Below are 20,086 nucleotides of genomic sequence, written 5' to 3'. Positions count from 1 at the left end.
AGTACTGAACACTAGGTGACTGTGGTCCAGAAATGCACCTAAAAGATCAACTGAGCACTTATGAAACTCAAGAGTGAGACCTACAGGCCCTGACAATGGTAATTCTTCAATGAGAAATGGTTTTATTATCAGGGCTTTTTTTTTTTTTTTGCAAAGTATTGGTTTTACAAGTGACATCAATTTTTGTTTTTTTTTTTTTCCTCCACAAGAGTTTAAGGGACAATTTTTACAGAAGGAAAATGGTTCACAAACTCCATGCAAGTCATCCATGCTGGCCCTGACCATGGTAATATTCCTCACCACATTTGCTGCTGTCCCTCGGGGTCCATCCCGGTGGATGGCTCATCCAGAAGCACCACTGACGGGTTCCCCAGGATGCTCAGCACGAAGCACAGCTGCAATGAGAGGAACAGCCCGTCTGGCTCCCATCTATGGCACTTGCAGAGCAACACCAAGCCCTGCCTGTACCTTTCTCTTTATTCCCTCTGACAAGGTCTTCACGGGAGCCTTCAGCTGGTCCTGCAGCTTGAGTGCATCCACCAACCTGAAGGAAACAGTAGAGACGTACAGTCTTCTTGACAAGGAGAAGTAGAGAAGAGGATAGACCAGGCAAGGGTGGAGGAGCAGAGCTCAGAAATACAGTTCTGGAAATACATGTGGTGGTGGCAGTGGTGGGGAGGAGGGGTAATATTACTGGCTGACTTGCTCCCACACAAAAGATAATGTTGCCTTTTGAGGAAATAGAAGGACATGTCATGATATCCAAATAGTTGTTCTATGACAGTCTAAATTTTAGTATTTTTGGCTGGGTGCGGTGTCTCCCAGCACTTTGGAAGGCCGAAGTGGGTGGATCACCTGAGGTTAGGAGTTTGAGATCAGCCTGACCAACATGGAGAAACCTCATCTCTACTAAAAATACAAAATTAGCTGGGAGTGGTGGCTCATGCCTGTAATCCCAGCTACTCAGAGGCTGAGGCAGGAGAATCACTTGAACCTGGGAGGCAGAGGTTGCCGTGAGCCAAGATCATGCCATTGCACTCCAGTCTGGGCGACAAGTATGAAACTCCATCTCAGTAAATAAATAAATAAATAAATAAATAAATAAATTTTAATATTTTTGATATATTTTACCAATGAATACTTTAAATTTTTAATTTTATTATTATTATTAGAGACAAGGTCTGACTCTATCCCACAGGCTGGAGTGCAGTGGCTCAAACTTGGCTCACTACAGTCTGTGCCTCTTGGCTCAAGTCATCCTCCCACCTCCATCTCCTAAGTAGCTGGGACCACAGGTGTGCACTACCACCATGCATGGCTAATTTTTGTATTTTTGTATTTTTTTTTAGAGATGGCATTTCACCAAGTTGCCTAGGCTGGTCTCAAATTTACGAGCTCAAGTGATCCGTCTGCCTTGGCCTCCCAAAGTGCTGGGATTAGAGGCATGAGCCACTGTGCCCAGTCTTTTTAAATTTTCTTGTTTAATATGAGAAAGAAAATTAACATTTTGAAATCCAGAAGAAGTTTCTACTTGTAAATCTACCCAATGTGACCTGGTTCGGCATTTAGTGTCTCCCATCCTGAATTTCCTCTGAGGTTCGTCACTGCCAACCTTACCCTCCACCCTCCCTTGTGGCTCCTCTGTGTACCGTGTGATGGCAACCTCAGCATCCTCTTTCCTCAGCCCTTTCACGGCGGCGTACACCTCCAGGTGCTGCCTCACTGTCAGGTTGGGCCACAGTGCATTCTCCTGAGGGCAGTACCCCAAGAACTCCAGGTCATCCCCTCCGGCACTCCCTTTCAGTAGCACCTGCAGATGAAAGTTCCCACTGAGAACCTACATTCTGCACTGCTTCTTTGAGTATTTCCATGACCTCTTTCTCTTCACAAACCTAGAAAAACTAGAGAAACTCTAGGACCTCATTGGGTTTAATAATCTGTAATCATTTTGCAGTGGAGAAAGGTTGTCAGAAAGTAAACATATGAAAATGAGTGCGTGCACAGCCAGCAATCCAATCTCAGCTGAAAAATCCAATACCCCATAAATGTGGTGCCTGTCCATCCTGGCCAACAGTTGATATGTATTTTTTTAATTACTGTCAAAATGAAGCATACTGATTGAATTACTATTTAACTTCACTCATGGATCAACATCTTTTGAGTACCTCCTATGTAACAAGTGCTGTGTTGCCAGTGGGTACAGCGGAAGGTGGAATAACTAATGCCTCAGTTATTTGGAGTTTTCATTCTACTGAATGAATGAATCAGTCAATAAACAAATAAATAAATGAATACACAAAGTAAAGACAGATCAAAAGTGGTGCTGTTGTGGATATTCAAGAGGTTTGGGTCGAGAATAGCTGGGGAAGTGACAGTAGGTAGGGTAATTACAAAGAGCCTGTCTGCTGAGGGGCCATTTCAACAGAAAAGGAGGAGGTACTAGTCATGGAAAAAAGGCAAGAGGCAAGGAATTTGGGGCAGAGAAAAGAGCGAGACCAAAGTCCTGTGTGGGGATGAAGCTTGATGTGGAAACTTGATGCGGAGGACAAAAATGTGGCCGGAGGGACAGGAAGGTCAGCTCCTGCAGGTGCCTTTAAGACAGGGAGGGGTGTGCCCTTCCAGCCATAGAACAGCAAGAGGTTGCTGAAAGTATTTAATCAGGAGAATGTATAGGTTAAAAGAAAAACTCACACTGGCTGATCCAATTAAGCTCATTTTGTGACACTCAAATAGCTGGCTTTCTACTTCAGATCAGACTTACCTTTTAAAAGATTTCATTCCAATGTTTCAGTGAGCAGTTATCTCCTTTCTTCCCATGCTTAATGAGAAATAAAATACTGATTTAGGGTCCAAGTGGTGATTGAGTTGGACGGTGTCCATGATTGAAATTAAGAAGTAAGTTAGAGTTGGCCAAGCCACCAGCAGAGAGGCACCTTCATGAACATCTGCTCTCACCGTGGCTACAGAGGGATCGTGAATATCAATTTTCTCTTCTTTAGTGCGATATTTGTCAATAGCATTCCAAACTATCTTTTCCTTTCTTGGATTGACTACTAGCCCCTTTCCCATGGTACAGTTTCACAGACCTGTGCCTTATATTCTGTTCTGCACTTTTCCTGGACATTATTTGTAAAAGAGTTCTTAAGGTTTTCTATCTTCTGCCATGGAATTTGAGAGAAAATGTTTTATCTCTACCCCATGATGTTGCTCTGTTGGATAAACGCTCTTTTAGAAAAAGAGCTCAGGTTTATCTAACAGAGCAACCTAGCCACCTTTGTATAACCTTTGCCTGGCCACCTTATACAACTAAGCTGCAAGTACAATTAAAGTTGATTTCACCTCCTTGTATCTCATTTTTGAGCTATTCCTTGAAAATATTCCCAAGAAATAGTTGCATTTGCACAAAAATGTGTGTTCTGATAGCTAAGCACTTTGTGAAGGACAACTGTCTAATACAGATTTTTTTAAAAAAAAGTTTTACTAAATATTAAATATTACATATTGGAAAAGCAGTGCTCACTAAAAATGCAAATCCATGTGACTGATGGCAGTATAAATAGGATTTGTATGAATTCTGGCATTGATTTCAGCTCTGAGGCTGAACATTCTCTTTTAATGCCTTTAATAATTACTCCTTGAAAGCAGCAAACCACATTGCCATGTGTGTACCTATGCAACAATCCTGCATGATCTGCACATGTACCCAAGAATCTAAAGTACTATTTTAAAAAAATAATATAATAATAATAATTACTCCTTGATGGTGGCCAAAGCCTGTCTGCAGCCACTGCAGTGAAGATGCTGGCTGCAGCAAGGGAGGCATCTTAATGCCCTTAATAATTATCCCTTGATGGCAGTGGCAGCCTGTGTGGAGTGGCCACAGTGAAGATAGCAGTGGAGGTGTGGCTGTAGCAGTGGAGGTGTGGCTGGGGCTGTGCATTCTGGGGAGCTAGTGAAGGCCAGAAACAGGCAGGAGCCCTGCCCTTTACTTAATTGGGGCATCTCTGTGCTCCTGGGGGGCTGGTGCATGCTCCAATTTTGGAGCAAAGTTGTGGCCAAGCCCAGGCACTGTCATGACCCTGCCAGGTGTGTGATCACTCAGGGTGGCACTGACATGCCAGCCTCCTGCTGCCTTAGCCCCTTCTGGACTTTGAGCCCTGACAAGCATGGGAAAGAGGCCCAGGGGGGTGCTGATGGGAGCTTGGCACAGGCCTGTAGGTGCCCTTCAGCACAAACAGCCTGGGTGCCATGGATGGCATATTGATGGCTGGAGGCAGACAGGTTCCTGGATAGAAAGGAGTGGGTCCTTGGTGAAACCCCATCTTCAGGCCAGGGATGGCCTGAAGCCTGGGTGCCAGGGTGCCAGTTCCAGGTGGAGTCTGTGGCCCAGAATGAGAACTTATGATGCTTTTTCCAGGTCTGCCCATGGCCACCCATGGACCAATCAGCCCACACTTCCTCCCTTCTGAGCCCATAAGAAGCCTGGACTCAGCCACACTCACACAGATGTAGGGACTACCAGCTGCAGAAAGGAGCTACCCATTTTGGATCTCCTCTCAGTTGAGAGCTGGATGGTAATTGGGATGACCTGCCTGTAAATAGGAGCTACCCACTTTGGGTCTCCTCAGAGCTGTTCTGTCACTCAGTGAAGCTCCTCATCTCCAGTTGTCCACATGCCTCATTCTTCCTGGATGTGGGACAAGAGCTCAGGACCTGCTGAATGGTGGGACTGAAAGAGCTGTAACACAAACAGGGCTGAAACATGCTCCCTGTTTGCCACAGGGAGCCCAGACTTAGGGAGTCCCTGAGCCAGGACTGTGACACCCTCTTTAGGGCTCTGTGCTTCCTGTCATCTCCAAGCTTCTGGATGCCACTGTTTTTCGGTGCCTGCAGTGAAAGCTGCTTGCAGTATGCCTAGTCCAGCCACAGCTGTACATGGAGCTGGTGCCTGTGTCAGTGCCTGGAGCTGCCTGCTCTGCCACAAGCAGCATGCCTGGCTGTGTGCAGCAGCCAGACCCCATGCTTGCTCATACACCCATCACTGCTCTGTATCTGGCTTGTCCTTGGCAAGCTCAGGATCTGGGTTGGTAACATGAACCAGCAGCCTGCTGAGCCAAGTGGGCAGAATGAGTCCATTGGGTCTGAGCAAAACTTAAGCAAAGGTGCCACCAGCTACAGAGGTTTTGACTGGAAAAGCAACACCTTTAGGATTTGGCAACACCCTTTTAGGCTTAACTTTTGTGTGCATTTAAGTGATAATTTGTGAATTTATTCACCTGTGTATTTCATTAATCACTTCAGTTATCTAATTCTTAAGTGACATTTGCTGTTTTTAAGGTCATCAAATCTTATAAATCTATTTCACCATTAGATAACATATTTTGCACCTAATTCACCTACCTGTCCAGCCGTTGGTTTTGTGTCTCCAGTTATCACCTTAATGGATGTGCTTTTGCCAGCTCCATTATGTCCTAATAATCCTAAAACCTCACCTGAAAAAAAATGATTATACTTAATATTAATCTATTTTAATGGTAACATTAAGAGTAAAACATAGTTGAAGTCTCACTATGTGACAAGCATTTGCTATTAGTTGTCATTTAATAATCACAACTACCCTGAGAAGTTGTTATTGTACCCCCTTCTTATGTAGTTGGGGTAGAAGCTCTCAATGATGAGGTTACTTGTGCAAAGACACACGATGGGAAGTGGCAAAACCACTCTTGGAAGCCAAGTGAGTCAGATTCTGTCTCCTGTGATTCTAACCTTGGTGCAATAATGGCACAAACTGAGGTCATCTAACACTTGCTGACCTTGCCTTCAGAGTGTGCTAGCACAACCTGTCAGTCCTTTTGTGAAAAGCAATGAACATCAGGAAATCAGCTGTGTTCACTTAATAGAAATGCTATGATTTCAGAAGTTCATCTTATTAGAGAGCTTACAGTTTCATTGTAGATTTGACTAGGCTCTTCTTTGTGGAGTAAATTAATTTAAGTTAAAAATGAACATGTAAAGGACGCTATCATTGTCACTCTCCTCCGGGTCTGCATGTGAACCAAGAGGTGGTGTCCAGAATAATGCTCATTAGGAGCCAGGAAGCTCTAAGGAGGGCTCTAAGCCTGCAGTGAAAGAGCCCCACGGCCAACCTTTTCTAACACAGAAGGAGACATTTCTTGTGGCTATCTTTTTCTTCCTCTTGGAAAAACAGCCTCTCCTCTTTCCTGCATACTCCTTGCGTAGACAGCTGGCAATGATGACTGGTTTCTGTAAATGACAAGAAGTTGTGACAGATGTTAATTCTCTCCATTAACTTTGATACAAAGTTTCATTTTCCCATTGGTTGGACCCAGCCACGCATCAGAGAAGAACTTCGATTTGGTGACATGCTCCTTGGCCATGCCCCTATCCTAACACTTGGTTTTGGAGAGAAGAGACTATCATTTCCTCTCCTACAAAGGCAGTTTTTTTCAGGAGCACATTATTTTATACAGCTTGCCTGTCCTTTCATAACAAACAGGGGCAATGAGATTCAGAGAAGCACTGATTATTCTCAAACAACAAAACAAATGCTGTGGGCTGGACTTGACCCTGAATTTGTACTGTGCACTTTCTCCAACAAGCAATGATATTTGTTGCTTAGCTCAGTTTCTGAAATTCTTTCTTGGCTTTAATAATTTCTATTGCACTCTATTTTTAATTTATTCTAAGAACAACAAAAAAATTAACTTGACTTTTAATCTGCTCATTTAGTTGCAAAAATGGCAACTGCCTACTAAAATAGTGATCTCATTTGTAAGTAATAGAGAAACTCAAGATTATTTGAGAATTAGACTAGTAGATTGACTAATAAAAAACATTTGTGTTACATTTTACCTCATCAAAATCAGTAGAATTCAAGGCATTTGCTGTTCTCACTCTTTCCATCTGAACATCTTCATCTTCCCCTTCTGGTTCTTCTGGATTTTGACACACATCACTACTTCTTGGATAAATTCTAGGGTCAAAACCATCCATTAATAATTGATTTCTGGCTTTCAACTTTGTATCAAAAGTTGCATTCTTTAAAGCTCATTTTTGAGTAGTATGAGCAATTAACAAACTGTCATAATCTCCCTTCACTACTCCCATCCCCTTACAACTTCCTTGCTTATCTTATCTATACAAATATGTTTTTATCAGTATCAATAGTAACTTGAAACCTAATAGCCGACAAAAGATTCTTATACCATAACTCAATAAAGTAATTTTTCTGGGAACCCTAGCTTTGACACCAAAATGTTGGTGTCTTATGTTTTCATGAGGAAAATAGGACAGGATATTTGTAATGAGGAGTTTCTAACAACATACAAGTTAGATGCTTGATCTCTCATTAAAGCCTGACCATTTCTTTGGAATATGTGGCATATTTACTTTTCCCCTCCATTCTAAGTCTGATCATATCCAGGATATACTTATTCTGGTCTCTCTTCCCTTACATGCCTCCTCCATACTGATCTCAGAAGATTTCCTAAAGGTCTGCTTTCATCTTGGCAGTCTCTCATCCAACTTTCTATAATAGCAAAAGATGAAATTGATGTGGTATGGGAGACACAGAGGGAGTAAGATGCTTATGGTTGCTTCTTTGTATGGTGCCAAAACCAGTCTCAGCTTTTAAGTACCATTAATAACTGAACCAGCCTGTGATCCCATGACTGGGATGCTTGCTACCAGGAGAGAACACAGCTATTGGTGTCCTTGGCCAGTGGACCATTCTGTTCCTTCCTCCTGGATGGACAGCATTTCTTCAACTGGCAATATACTGTTTGTTAAATGGGGCTGGCCACATGGAACTTTCCTCAGCGCTCTACTGTGTGTAGTGTCAGATAGAGCCTTAATACTCCATGTTTCAGGTCTGTTTCTTCCACTAGATCATAATCTTCTTGGGTTTAGGTATCTGGATCTGTATTATTTGTATGGGCACATGGTTCCTACTCTAGCCCATCCTAGCACATGGCACCTCTTTGTTAATGATTTGATTTATGCATAAAAAAGTTACAATATTAAACAACAAAATTAAAATCTGATTTGATTTTTCCAACCTAAAGAAATGATCTTTTCTCATTGATTTCTTTCCAAACTTCCATTCCAGACATCGAAGAATAAAAAGAAAAATGATGAAATGAAGGAAAGGCTAGGAATAAAGAGAGATGCACAGTTAGAAACATAGAAAGATAACTGTTTAATATCAGAGATGCACTATAAATAATTGAACTTCTACAAAAATACATTCAGTAAAATAGTTACAAATTTCTAATAATCTATCTACCAAATTATAAAACTGTCAAGTTCATTTTCAATCTTTTTTATAGAAACATTGGAAACAACTATAGTTATGTGACATCATTACTTTCTCATCTCCTCTAAGAGTTGTGTCCTTAAAATTTGGGAGGCACATTTTCTAGTCAGTTGATCTTCGTAAAAATAACTCTTCCAGATTTTACAAGCATTATATCTCCTTGAGCTATAGATACCTATATCTCTAACTTAATAAAAAATTTTCACAGTGTGTACAGGAATAAAAATTATTAAATTTAATAAAAAGCAATAATTTTTCAAGAGGACTGTGTTCTTACAATTAGGAATACCAGAAGTGCCTGTACATTCTTCGGCTCTCCACCAAAGAAAGGAGATAAGAAGAGCTGCAAAAGAAAAGACAATTGTTAAACAGGAAGTTTTTTGTTTCCTGAATTTTGTCCACATATATGTGAATTGGCCCTAAACAGCCCTACTAACATTTGACCATGAATATCACCTAAGTGCCCTTTGTATAGCAAGGGGCTGTCTTCCTTCCTCCCAAGGTCGAGGAGCTTTTATTTGAAGCAGTGGCATTTATTAATTACCAATCACCTGGCGAGAGAATCCTGGAGATCCATGCTAACCTCCCCAAACAGTGAGAGACAGTGTTTATTCCATTCTCACACAGAACTTCACACCTGCCTATGCTCATTGTTTCTCTCTGTGGGGCCCTTTCTCTTCCTTTCCCCTTCCCATAGATACCTCTTCACTCATGTACTGTAACTTCCTTTTGCAGGAGTATAAGTTATCAGTCAGCCAGAAAAAAAGGACTTTGTTTATATTGGGTGCTTCTTTAGAACTCTGAAATCCCAAAGATCAGGAACATTTCATTTGCTTCCTTCTAAAGCCGAGCATATCCAGGAAGGAATAAGGCCCAAATGAGTGTAAGGACTGGTTGTAGTACACCTTCCACGTTGGGCAAAGCTTCACAATTCGTCATGAGTTTCAGAGCTCTGGGACAGACTGTGTCATTACTTACATGATAAGACATGAACAAACAGCCAATCATTGTGGAAAGTGGTATTAAAAAGGTGAAGAGAAATAGAATTTCAATTTCAAAGATATCGAATGCAAATCCAGTCACAGAGAAGAAAGTGATCTAAAAAAAAAAAAGTAAATATAACTGTTAATCACTCTGAATTTCAGTGTAAGTTCCAAATTGAGGTGGCTCATCTTGAAGATATTACTAATTTCAGCTCCAACCTCACAAACTAAGCTGAAATCAGTATATCTTCATTAACATTTTATTTTCGTGACTTAGCCAAATTCCTTTGGCCTAGGGTTTCAAGAATGAGGTATTACTTGATAAATCTAGGATTCAATATATAGATTTTTTTTCTCTGTTTTTTTGAGATGGAGTCTTGCTCTGTCACCCAGGCAGAAGTGCAGTAGCGTGATCATGGCTCATTGCAGGCTTAAACTCCTGGGCTCAAGTGATATTCCTCTCTCAGATTTTCAGATAGCTAGGACTACAGGTGCACGCCAACATGCCCAGCTAACATTTCTGTATTTTTAGTAGAGATGGGGATTCACCATGTTGCCCAGACTGTTCTCTAATTCCTGGGCTCAAGTGATCCACTGACCTAGGCCTCCCAATGTACACCTAGCACCAGTATATATTATATTTTAATTAAAGTAGATAAACTTTAAAAAATAAAAGTAGATAAGCAAAAAACAAAGAATAAAATTGAAATTGATATCTAACAGGAATAAAACAACAAGAACAGGAGACTTTTGGTAACTATACCAATGGGAAAATAAAAGCATTTAACAACATGGAATGGCTTAAGCAGAAGCACTAAAATACAAAATTCAGGTCGAAGAGAAAGTGATAGGTATGCTAGAAGCCCTCACATTTTACCTTCTAAAACACTGCAATGACTTCTTGAAAGGTTTTGCACTTCTAATGTCTCTGTCTTCCAAACCATCATCTTTATGGCTATCAAAGTATTCTTCCTCCAAGTTTATCTCTAATCCTATTTATGTTCTGCACTATAAGCTTTTACGGCATCCCATAGCCCACAGAATAAATTCTTGAGCATATTATTTAAGGGCAGCCATAATTTTATTTTTTGCCATAACTAGGACCATGGCCATTCTGCACCTTGTTTTTTGTCCATATCTAGAAGAGATTATTACCAGTTCCTAGGATCAGCTTGAGCTTTTTCTCTTCTAGGTTTCTGTTCATTATTTCTATTCACACCTTATACTTCTCTCGGCTAACATCTAACTTTTTTTCAGATTTCACCTTTTATAAGAAATCTCTGTTTCATTTTCATAAATGAATCTCTCCCTTATCTGTTTTGTCATAGACCTCTTTATTCAGTTGTATAATAGACTCTTAAGATGGAAAATAATTCATGATTCTGTTTTAATAAGTGGCTGATAACTTATCTGTTTATCTTTTGAGAGCTCTTTCAGGGTTAAAACTGTTTAATATATTTTCTCCCATTATCAGTCTTAACTTGGACATACTGCAGAAGTCAACAGTTGTTTATTGAATTAATAATTTACTTTTGCCATCCTGAAATCATAGGATTAGAATACATACTCTTAAATCATACACATTTTTCCGCCTAATTTAGACAAAAGAAAGGTGGCTTTACAAAATTAATTCTTGGTAGGGAGTTTGGTGAAGTAGTTTCTAGTTTTAACCATGTCAGTAACAGAATTTGTAATCTTGTGTTTATGAGGGTTTTGGGGCTTATTTCTTTTTCAGTAAAAAGAAGATATAGATGGTTTACAGGTTTCTTCTAGCTTGGTATTTTATAGTTCTAGAAACAATTTGGCTACTTTAAAGAAAGAAAAGCATGAAAAAAGGTGCAGATTTTGAAAAGAATCCATATATAAAGGAAATGTAAAATATTTTAGATCATATTATCATCCTATAGAGGGCAAAATTTAAATGAGTAGCTCAGAATTATGTATTGAATATATACAGTATACATCCACAAGAAACATACTTACAATATAGAAACAAAATGACCAAATGCCACTATTTTTTCTCCCTTTGTGAAAGATGAATGAAATCACATATGTCATGAAGATAAGGGAAAAAGAATAACCAACAGCACATGGGATCTAAAATCAACAGGGATGAGAAGCTTAGTTAAATGCAAGCAAGGAAAACATTTAGGATCCAAAACATTGTTATAGCCCAGAGTTTTATAGTTCTTTAATTTATTACCATATAAATATTGATGGAAATATTTCAAAATTTCAAATTAAATCACACAATGATACTGTGAATATTTTCACTTACTTGAATATTGTCACTTACTTGAATAATACGAATTACAGCTACAAATATTTCTTCGAACTCTAAAATGTAGCTCATTAAATATATAAAAACGAACATCAAGAAATACAGGGAAACATCCACCAGCGCCTGCCCAAACCAGTAAGCAGAAGGGAAGAGTCCTGAAATCCGCAGCTGGGACCGAGCTCTGTTCTAATTAGGAGACAGCAAAGATACAAAGTTTGCTGCTTAAAATAATGTGGATTATGCAAGGAAGTATTCCAGCAAAATCTTTATTTGTAACAATTCTAGATTATGGCTACAAATGCAGTCTGGACTAAGGGATGTGGATAGTTACAAACATAAATAACCAGTCTGCCGCCTTAATGAACTACAATGACGTTCATCACACCTGGTAGAAATATGTAAATGAAGACCTTGGAATAATCAAGGCATGAACACTGCGGCAAACAAAACAGTGATTTTATGACTTACAACAGGGTAAGGGTGAGTGTGAAAGTTTATTCCACTAAACAACTAACTTCTCATCACAGTGATTCGAAGTGCATATGTATATACACACACACATACACACACACACACGCACACAATTGCTTTATCCTTCAATTGAAACAAAAGAAATGGAGTTGTTCTGCCATAGTCCACATTCATATATTTATCATTCATTCAAATATTTATGTATATGTATATAAATATAAATACATTTATAAATGTAAATATATTTTACATTGTCATTCTGTAAATAAACATACTAAATTACATGTTTTAAAAGTACTTATGAAGTGTTGTGGTTTTCAGTATAATCAATAGGTTTATACATTAAACTATTCTAATAGTTGTAAAATTTTTTCTTTTAAAAAATACTTAAATTCATTTATTGATGGGCTTTGATGAGCTAAATGATGTTTCTGCCTGAGACATAATTTGACCTGAAGATTCATATTAGAGCCTCCCAACATCAGACACGGGTCTATGCAGGTAGTTGAATTGGTAAGGAATTGATTGACTCAACACATGAGTGGAGGTGAGAGAAGAAGAAGGATGATTTTCAGATCTTTAGAAATGACTGAGCATATGGTGCTGCTATCTATGGAGAAAGTAGGAAGAGGGGAATATGTTAAAGTAGCTATACATTCAGTTCAGGTTTGGAAGCATGAAGCTTGAGACATCTGTGTTGCCTGTAGTGGAAATGCTTAGAAGGGATTTGTATTAATGTTGGAGGTCAAATTAGATACAATTATAGATCTGGGATAGAGTCAGATCTGGGGGTGACCAGCTGGTAGAGGGGATTTGAAGCCATAGAGCTAGATGGGCTTGCCTAAGACAGAATGGCATCTAACATGAGAAGACAGCAAAGGGCCAATATCAGGATTTCAGAAATTTAGAGATTATATAGAGGAATGAGAATCTCCAAAGGAGACAAACAATGGACAGTCTTAGGATAAGCATGGAGAAATTGTGGCCTCACAAAAGCCAAAGAAAGTGTTCATGTTTCCTATGGAGGAAGTTTTAAAGTTTGGATTATGTTAGTTACATCACACTACTAAAAAGAATTCCTTGAGATTCCTGCATGTTCCACCTGAAAAGGGAATATTACATAAATCGCATGCTCTTTTTGTGGGCAACAGAGAGAGAAAAAAAATGAAACAGATGAAGATGACACAGTAGAAATGCTTAAATGTAGTTTCATGGACTTTTTTCATAAAGTCACAAAAACTGAGTGCTAAAGCACATTTTTTTGAAACCTGTTAAGTAAAGCCAATGCAAGTTGGCCTGCATTGATTAATCATATAAATTCACCACCTGTGATTGCCACTCAAAATCTGGTTCCACTGCAGAACTACCGAATCAGAATCATCTTTTAAACAAGATTCTCAGATAATTTGTAGACACATTATAGATTCATTTGGATTAATAAGAGTATCTGTAAATAAAAATTTATAGGTCGTCAGTTCCATATTAAAATTCTCTCTTTATCTTTTCAAGTTCTCACATTTCCAAAAACATCATTTCCTTTTATTTCAACAATCTCTTTTTAATTAATTTTTTGAGGTATAATTCTCAAACAAGAAAAAGTACTCATATTACGTGTATAGTTGAATGAGGTCTGATGAATGCATATGTTCCTGTACCACAATTGTAAGGCGTGGAATACCTTCTGAAGTTACCCATGATACTTTGCGGTCCATAGCCTTTACCACTGGTTACAAGTGACCCACCCCCATCACACCCTGAGACTGCCTTCTGTCACTGTAGATTAAGTTTACCTTTCTAAGAATTTTATGTAAATTAAATCATCCGAATTAAAAGTACCTAATCATTTGTGGTTATCATTCCCTCAGTGTAATGGTTCTGAGATTCACCTGTGTTGGTGCATTAGTTGTTCGTCTGTTATATTGCTGAGTAGTATTCCATTGTATGGCTATATCAGAATTTGTTTATCAATTCACTGTTTGGGGGACACGGGTCATTTCAAGTTGTTGGCTATTATAACGAATGCTGTTCAGAACATTAATGTTCAAGTGTTTAGGTGGAAAGATGTTTTCTTTTGAGTAAATACTTAGGAGAAGAATTGCTATGTCATAACAATAAGTATATTTTTAACTTTATAAGAAACAGCCAAATTATTTTGCAATGTGATTGTACAATTTACATTCCCACCCAATGCATGGGAGTTCTAGTTTCTCCACATCCTCATAAACTCTTGATATTGATAGTCATTCTAACATTATTAGTTTTATTGAGTGTGTAGAGCTATTTCATTGAGGTTATTTTCCTGATTACTCGTGATATTAATCATCTTTTCATGGGAGTATTTTCCATCTGTACATCTTCTTTGGTACAGCATATATTCAAATACTTTGTCCATTTTAAAACTTAGGTTATCCTCTATTACAGAGGCATGAGAGTTCTTTACATATTCTTGATAGAAATCGTTGTCACATATATAAGTACTGTGAATATTTTTTCCCAGTCTGTAGCTTGCTTTTTATTTAATTTTTTAAATTAGTTACTTAATTTATTGTTTGAAATGGAGTCTGTCACCCAGGCTGGAGTGCAGTGACATGATCTCGGCTCACTGCATCCTCTGCCTCCTGGGTTCAAGCAATTCTCCTCCCTCAGCCTCCCACGTAGCTGGGATCACAGGCGCACAACATCACACCCAGCTAACTTTTGTATTCTTAGTAGATATGGGGTTTCACCTTGTTAGTCAGGCTGGTGTCGAACTCATGACCTCGAATGATCTGCCCACCTCAGCTTCCCAACGTGCTGGGATTACATGCGTGGGCCACCGAGTTCGGCGGCCTTTCGTTTTTTATTGGTGTTTTACAAAGAGCAGAAGCTTTTAAATTTGATGAAGTTCAAGTTATCTTTTTTAAAATTACATATGCTTCTTCTTCCCTATCTGAAAAATATCACCTATGGCAAGATCTGTGATTCATTTCAAATTAATTTTGTGCATGGTATGATGGATGTTAAGAATTTTTTTTCCAGAATGATAACAACTTGTTCCACCACAATTTGTTGAAAAGTCTAATCTTACTCCCATTTAAGTTGTTTGGTAATTTTATTGAAAATCAATTGATATGTGTGCAGGTTTATTTCTGAAATGTCTATTTCATTTCAAATATCTACATAATTATTCTTAATACAACACATTCTTAATTACTAAAAATTTGTAGTGAGCCTTGAAATCAGAAGCATATTTTCCAACTTTGCTTTTTTTTTAAAGTTATTTTGTCTATTCCAGTTTGTTGGCATAACCAAATAAAGTTCAGAATAATTCTCTATCACTTATTTATCTATATATTTCAATTTACAAAACTTTCTTTTATTTTTATAACTTAGAATTTATGTCTGAATTGGCTGTTCAATTAAGCATGTATAAGTTTTCTTATGAAAACTCCCGTAAAATTACCTTCAGCTTCTGATTATGCAAAATAATGGAAGTTGAAATTACTTATTATTACCTTATAATCATCGATGCTGCTCATGGCAATGTAAGGTGGGCAACTCGATGTTAAAAGCAGCCAGAACATGATATATGCCGGGAATCCGAGTGGAGAGCTCTGTTCATCCTTAAAATGCAAAGGATACAGTGAATTGAATGAAGACATTTTAGACTAAGTTTACATAATTCTGCCTTAGGTCCCTTTTGAGATTCCCAGACTCTCTCATTATCCTTCCAGTTTTGACACTTAAATCTTGGCTTTATACTCAAATTTATAGATAAGTGATTGAAGAAGATGAATGCACTGATAACATTTGGAAAATAATAAGAGCAAGATTTTTCTCTTTTCTTACCTTATGATTCTAAAATTTATTTTGGTGCTAAATGACAAATTATAATTCACAGTTGACACATTCAATTTCTTAACTGACCTTTATCTCAAATGTCACGGCTTGACTCAAAAAATACCTGACATTTTATGGGTATAGTGATAATAAGTTAGTTTTTTAGGTACATCATGAGACCCGATAAATATTGGTTGAGGATTCAAAAGTAGAAATAAAGTACTAGAAGGGAGAGCAAAAACACCCAGAAAACCATTCCCTAGTTCCATCTGTTGTTCCTCTGTTTGTAAGAATCTTCAAGGATAAAAGATCACAAACTGTCTTGAAAGCCAGTCCCATTTATTTTCATGATTCACATAGTTGCTTGTTTGACTAAATATACTACTGAAGAAAGTTATAACCACATCCTGGTGGTCTTCAGCTTGGTCACCAGAAAGCCACTTGCTAAGGTTCCAGCTTATTGTCGGGATGCTTCCGGAATGCCCTGAGTTCAGTACTTAGTGGCCAATCTACTGACTTTGGGGAGGATAGAAGCAAGTTCTGAAACTCCAGGAAACTCTGAGTTTGGGGGCAATGAGCAGGTAAAGTACAATAGAGAATGAAAGGAGTTGCTGGGGTTATTGGCTAAAGTGAATATGTCAGGCACATAGACACAGAGTCAGCTGAGCTAATTCATTCATTATTAGCTTCAATAATTAATGGTATCTAATTCATTCTAGTTGAACAGGATATCTTGATAGATAGAAGTCTGAGGCAATTTGCCCAATTATGTATACTGCTCTCAGAAACCAGAAAATTAAAAGGTCTTCAGTCACAAAACATTAATTAAATGAACCATAGCATATATTCCAAAATTAATTCATACTTGATGGGTGACTAAAATCTTTTACTTTAATGATAAAATTTCTTGCACATCCTTAATTAAAGGAAGTTTTACCTCCTAAGCACACAGTGAAATATGGTGTGAGAAGGTAACTGAAGATCTTGCTGAAACATACAAAAATAATAATGGCAGCTGGGTGCAGTGACTCACACCTGTAATCCCAGCACTTTGGGAGGCCAACATGAGAGGATCTCTTGAGCCCAGGAGTTCGAGGTCACAGTGAGCTATCATCCCACCACTGCACTTCAGCTGGATGGCAGAGCGAGACCCTGCCTCTAAAAGTAAATGTAAAAGAATGACAGATATGTGGTCTATTTTATGTATACAGGAGTACATGATTGTTAGCCAAATATATTATCATAAAACACTGGAGTCGGATGTAGATAATTTGATGACCCTAACACTGACTTGTGTACTTAACAATTAAGTTGTTTCATGTTTATCATGTTGCAGGTTTTTTCCTAGGTACAGGGTATTTATATAGTGTTAAAAACACATGATCTTTGTGCTTAAAGAACTCTCCGATAGGGAGAAATATATGTGTACAATAATTAAAAAGGAATCATTACAAACTGTGATAGGTATTCTGGTTCTAGGCTTAAAGGGCTGTATATATTCCAATCACTTGGCCTTTTGTTTAAAAATAAATTCCATCCTCTCACCATCTCTGTAAAGAAAAGTGTTTGATTGGTCTCAAATAGGGCAGGGGAATTAATATTTTTGACAAGAATCTGCAGTAATTCTAATGTAGACAGTCTGTAATTCTAGCCTGAACTTTGTCTTGAATTTCTTTTGTAAAATTTCTATAAGTAATAATAAAGCCCCTTTCTTCCTTTGTTCCTTCTCTCATTCTTTCCTTCATTTATTCACTCCTTCCTTCCTTTCTCCTTTGTTTCATTTGTTCATTATTCTTGTGTTGGTCACACTGCTGTACGATTTCATTTTTATTGCTTCGTATTCTCTTTGAAAAATGTTTTGTTAGCTTTATTTTACTTTAAAAAAATGAGGCTCTGAAAAGGTATGGATTTTCCAAAGTCACAGAATTAGAATGAGTCCAAATGTTAATTTTTATGCAGTGGTTTACTCAATAAAGACAAGATCCCAGCATTTAAACAGGTGATCTGGGAGATTCCTGACAGAAGAGAGTCAGGAATTGTAAGATTGTATATACTTACCCCCAAAAATGTACCTCTTTCAGTATGGATATGTACTGATGGTTTAACCATTCCAAGTAGCCCGTTACTAACAACATCCATAAGAACTGGGAAGCAATTCAATCTTTTGGCATTGCATGCTAACGAAAAGCTGTAATTCTAAAATATAACAAATAAGGATATAAGTTCTCATATATCTTCATTTTGTTTTCTAAAAAAATCAAAATTCCATATTTAAATTTAAGATATTATGTTTTTATATGGTGTCAAATAATCAAAATAAAGGGCCAAACCCTGTACAAGTAAAAGCATACACTATAAGTAAATCAAAGCATGTATATAGTAAAACAAAATCATGTATCTGATATTTAGGACACCAGATATCTTGCTATATCATATGTTCAGTGTTTATTGCTTAAGAACAAAACAGAAGTTTTGGAATACATGTATTATAAAATCCTTGAGAGGAAATATAAAATTTTTGAACTTAAATACGGACTTGACAGTAGGTACTCTATAGTATATATTTTGCTAATAGTTTGTGCCAGTAGACAATGATTGATACATGAATTATTTATGCCAGTGAATACAATTCACTAAGTAATAAATGAAAACAGTATTTGTTTTTCATTTTTTCAGTATTTCTGAAGTTGGAGGCCTGGGTATACTGATATTATGTTAGCTTTTCACATTTTTTCAGAAAGATTATTAGAGACCTGCATACCTTTTCATTACCACACACTGTGATGGCTCCATTATAAGATGGGTCATCTGTGGCATTTCTAGTTCCAAATGCATCCACTTCTAAAGCTATCTTCTGGTGTTCCAAAGAATGTATAAAGTCATCAATGCTTGCCCCTAATGTGTAAAGATGATAGATATCACAAAACTAAAAAAATTAATGTCAAGTTGTGTAGTCAAATTATAATTAATGTTATTATGTGATGCAGTAATATGGACTGTCAGGATATTTTCCACATGCTTGTTAATGTGAATTAAAATATCTATTTATTTCTCATGGAATAACTTCATAATTTTTTTTGATTTTTAAAAATTGTACTTCATATTTTTATTTGCTTATGATTACTATTAATGTAAAAGATTTTTTTAGTGCCAAATGTCTTTCAACATCAATTTCTTTTTAGAATCTTACAATGAATGGCCATAACCAAGAATGATACAGATAACTTTGTATCTGTATCATTATCATTTAATGATAATGATACCTTTAATGATACAGATAACTTTTATTGATTAACCACCAAATTTGCTAAAACTCACTTTATTACTGCTAGATTATTAATTAATTTTCAAAATTTTCTTGACACAGGAAGACAACACATAGATTAGCAATGTGAGTAGCTCTGTAGACCTTCTCCCCAGAAAAACAATCATAACCTACAAAAATTCCTTAACCAACAAATTAAAATCTTTTCAAATTGTTCTAAGAGCATACAGAAAATGATGACATATATTTAATAAAATCTACTAAATCTAAGTAAAAATGCTATGAAATTGTGACATTTAAGTCACCACCTGATCCCTCCACTCCCCACTTCCTTCCCAGATCTGTCTAACAGAAGCTTCACTCTAAAAGGGTGTAGCCAAGAACCAGGGATCCTTCTTCCCCAAGCCCAGTTCAGAGCTACAGTATCTTCCTGGGAGGGGCTGCCCATCAACTTTTCTCGTTTCCCCACAACTGTGTTACAGAAGATCAATACCAGGCAAGAGTGGCTAAGAGAGCTGGAGGTCTCTTCGTCCACCCAGTCCCTGATCCTAGGTGGAAGCTGTCCTGTAGGCATAAGGGGCCAAAAGCACCGGGGCACAATCATCCTTGTCCCATCTCACGTGTAGGGCAGAGTTTCCATGACAGGAGAGGCAAGCTGAGAAGACCAGAGGCTACCACCCCCGCCAAGTACCCTGCTCATAAAACAGGGGCGGCCGGGCGCGGTGGCTCAAGCCTGTAATCCCAGCACTGTGGGAGGCCAAGGCGGGTGGATCGTGAGGTCAAGAGATCGAGACCATCCTGGTCAACATGGTGAAACCCCGTCTCTACTAAAAATACAAAAAAAAAATTAGCTGGGCATGGTGGCGCGTGCCTGTAATCCCAGTGACTCAGGAAGCTGGGGCAGGAGAATTGCCTGAACCCGGGAGGCGGAG

At 38.0% G+C, this 20,086-nt stretch overlaps 1 protein-coding gene across 2 annotated transcripts in view; it reads right to left on the bottom strand.

Annotated features, from left to right (window-relative positions):
- Positions 1-20,086, bottom strand: part of LOC116525753 (ATP-binding cassette sub-family A member 8) — a 99,011-nt gene that overhangs the window by 7,771 nt on the left and 71,154 nt on the right. For both annotated transcript variants that reach the window (XM_032241895.1, XM_032241894.1), the window contains exons 21-34: positions 18,651-18,784; positions 17,948-18,085; positions 15,565-15,672; positions 11,615-11,785; positions 11,302-11,415; positions 9,314-9,433; positions 8,613-8,678; positions 8,079-8,170; positions 6,874-6,994; positions 6,147-6,264; positions 5,401-5,492; positions 1,650-1,810; positions 469-544; positions 301-395 (exon numbers count right to left, since the gene is read on the bottom strand). In XM_032241895.1, coding sequence (XP_032097786.1) covers positions 301-395; positions 469-544; positions 1,650-1,810; positions 5,401-5,492; positions 6,147-6,264; positions 6,874-6,994; positions 8,079-8,170; positions 8,613-8,678; positions 9,314-9,433; positions 11,302-11,415; positions 11,615-11,785; positions 15,565-15,672; positions 17,948-18,085; positions 18,651-18,784 — 1,606 coding nt within the window. The remainder of the gene's footprint in view (positions 1-300; positions 396-468; positions 545-1,649; positions 1,811-5,400; positions 5,493-6,146; positions 6,265-6,873; positions 6,995-8,078; positions 8,171-8,612; positions 8,679-9,313; positions 9,434-11,301; positions 11,416-11,614; positions 11,786-15,564; positions 15,673-17,947; positions 18,086-18,650; positions 18,785-20,086) is intronic.

Source organism: Sapajus apella, unplaced genomic scaffold (genome assembly GCF_009761245.1).
Source record: "Sapajus apella isolate SASKATOON/1434 unplaced genomic scaffold, GSC_monkey_1.0 scaffold48, whole genome shotgun sequence".
In the NCBI taxonomy this organism is placed as follows: domain Eukaryota; kingdom Metazoa; phylum Chordata; class Mammalia; order Primates; family Cebidae; genus Sapajus; species Sapajus apella.
This window is presented reverse-complemented; position numbering and strand designations above follow the sequence as displayed.